This window comes from Gadus morhua, chromosome 18 (genome assembly GCF_902167405.1).
Source record: "Gadus morhua chromosome 18, gadMor3.0, whole genome shotgun sequence".
Taxonomy (NCBI): domain Eukaryota; kingdom Metazoa; phylum Chordata; class Actinopteri; order Gadiformes; family Gadidae; genus Gadus; species Gadus morhua.
This window is the reverse complement of record NC_044065.1, coordinates 19,679,937-19,682,436: the sequence shown is the minus strand read 5'-3', so window position 1 is coordinate 19,682,436 and position 2,500 is coordinate 19,679,937. Positions and strand designations below refer to the sequence as shown.

The following is a 2,500-nucleotide window of genomic DNA, read 5'->3' as shown; positions in this document are numbered from 1 at the left end:
TACTAGTACTGCTAGTTAGTGGTAGAATGTACTGGTACTGCTAGTTACTGGTAGAGGAGCTAGTGGTAGTATTTACTGGTACTGCTAGTTACTGGTAGAGGAGTTAGTGGTAGTATGTACTGGTACTGCTAGTTACTGGTAGAGGAGCTAGTGGTAGTATGTACTGGTACTGCTAGTTAGTTGTAGACAAGTTAGTGGTAGAATGTACTAGTACTGCTAGTTAGTGGTAGAATGTACTGGTACTGCTAGTTACTGGTAGAGGAGCTAGTGGTAGTATGTACTGGTACTGCTAGTTACTGGTAGAGGAGTTAGTGGTAGTATGTACTGGTACTGCTAGTTACTGGTAGAGGAGCTAGTGGTAGTATGTACTGGTACTGCTAGTTAGTTGTAGTCAAGTTAGTGGTAGAATGTACTAGTACTGCTAGTTAGTGGTAGTATGTACTGGGACTGCTAGTTACTGGTAGTGCTGAAACGTCAGGCCCATGGCTCCCTGCAGGTGGGCAAGGCCGTGGTAGTCGGTGTAGATGAGGTCAAAGGGCAAAGGTCGCTGGATTGGACAGCTTCCTCCACCTGGGGCTGCACCTATCAGGCTGGACCAATCAGAGTGCATGGATCAGCACACACAGGCAGGCCAGGGGCAGCGCCGTCAGTACGCCAGTCTGGCTCTTTGGACACAGAAGACAGCAACAGGAGGAGAGGCCAGTAAGAGACGACCAGGGCTGGACAGGCCCTCGGCCCCGGGCTCTTTCCCCAGACCTCTGACCTCTGACCTCTGAGCCTATGCCTATTTTAACAAATAGGCATACATAAAATGAGTGGGGGTTACTTAAACATAACAAATGCAGTTGATTGACATTCAACAAATTAATCATATAATTATCATAGATTATTATCATATAATTGATATCATATAATTACATAAAAAAATAAATCTGCAATGGGATCAGATAAGTATAAAACAGGTGGACCCTTTAGATGACCGTAGGGGGGCTTCCCGGGGGTGCTGGAGGTGTACCTGTGCAGGTGGTCTCGAGAGGTGCTGAGGGTCAGGTTGTGTCCCAAGATGGTCAGACAGGCGCTGAGGTCGGCCCACTGGACCAGCTCCCCCAGCGGACCCCCCCTCTCCACCATGGAGCCAAACCGCTGGCCTGCTGGGCCGGCCAGCACCCCCGGGTACAGCAGCACCTACCAGGAGGGAGGGGGGAGGGGGGAGGGGGGAGGGAGGGGGGGAGGGAGGGAGGGAGGAGGGAGGGGGGAGGGAGGGAGGGAGGGAGGGGGGGGTGAGGGAGGGAGGGAGGGAGGGAGGGAGGGAGGGAGGGAGGGAGGGAGGAAGGGAGGAGGGAGGGAGGGAGGGAGGGAGGGAGGGAGGGAGGGAGGGGAGGAAAGAGAGAAGGAGGGAGGGAAGGAGAGAAGGAGGGAGGAAAGTAGAGGAGGAGGGAGGGAGGGAGGGAGGGAGGTAGGGAGAGAGACTCTTCAACCAGTACTTTCACAAGTCACTTTTCAACAGGAATCTTTCTACCATTACTTCTTCTTTTGCTAGAAACCTTCTTCCTGTTCAACTTCAACTGGTACCTGTTACCAGTACTTCTACCAGAAGTATACCAGTAGCCCATTGAGCAGTTTTATCTACTACTAAATATTCTACCAAGGACTCTTTGACTAGTAACTATTCCAGCAGTAGCCTCTACCAGCAAATATACTTTCAGTAACTCTTATAGCTACTTCTACTAGCATCTCTTCTAACTTCTAAAGTTACAATTCTACCAGTAGATTCCAGCAATAACTTCTACCAGTTGCTGTTCTATAGGTAACTTGTATCCTTGGAGTTTCACCTGCAGAGGATATGGGTCCTACCTTCATCTGGGGTGAGGCGGTGTTGTTGCTGCTCTGTTTCATCCTCAGACCAGCTTGGATCCACTCCCGGGACATCTGCTCCACCCTAGAGCGGACAAACCCCAGCGCAGGACCCCTGCTGCTGCCGATCTCCTCATGCAACAAGCTCAGGGTCGTCCTGATTTCTGCCTGCGGAGAATGAGAAACAAAACTCCCACTGTAAGGTTAGGTAAATGTGAAACCACAGCAGTTGTTCTTGTTTATGATTGCACTAGAATAAGGCAACCGCATCACCTTAGCGGCCATGGGTCTCTAGGTTATCGTGGTAAGAACATGGGTCTACTCTCTACGCTACCGTGTTTACAACATGGGTCTCTACGTTACCGTGGTTATAACATGGGTCTCTACTTTACCGTGGGTACAACATGGGTCTCTACATTACTTGCATAGCCAAAAATGCCCACCATCGTAGCTTAGGTATACTCTGAATTAACCTGACTGTTCAATCTATTTATTTGAACACTTGGGTTAGGTCTAACGCTAACCCTAAGACTCAGTACGCTAATAATCTAACACTCCCTATCATGACTTTAGCTACTGTACCTTCTCTGTTTTGGACCGTCCGGTGTGTTGCCATGGCAACACAGACTGGTTTCTACCCAGGCGG

General features: G+C 49.8%; 1 protein-coding gene across 1 annotated transcript in view; it reads right to left on the bottom strand.

Annotated features, from left to right (window-relative positions):
* Positions 1-2,500, bottom strand: part of LOC115530612 (alpha-1,6-mannosylglycoprotein 6-beta-N-acetylglucosaminyltransferase B-like) — a 21,566-nt gene that overhangs the window by 10,873 nt on the left and 8,193 nt on the right. Inside the window, exons 7-10 of the mRNA XM_030339269.1 lie at positions 2,437-2,500; positions 1,855-2,022; positions 1,016-1,185; positions 459-590 (exon numbers count right to left, since the gene is read on the bottom strand). The exon at positions 2,437-2,500 is cut by the window's right edge and continues 110 nt beyond it. Of these exons, the coding sequence (XP_030195129.1) occupies positions 459-590; positions 1,016-1,185; positions 1,855-2,022; positions 2,437-2,500 (534 nt within the window). The remainder of the gene's footprint in view (positions 1-458; positions 591-1,015; positions 1,186-1,854; positions 2,023-2,436) is intronic.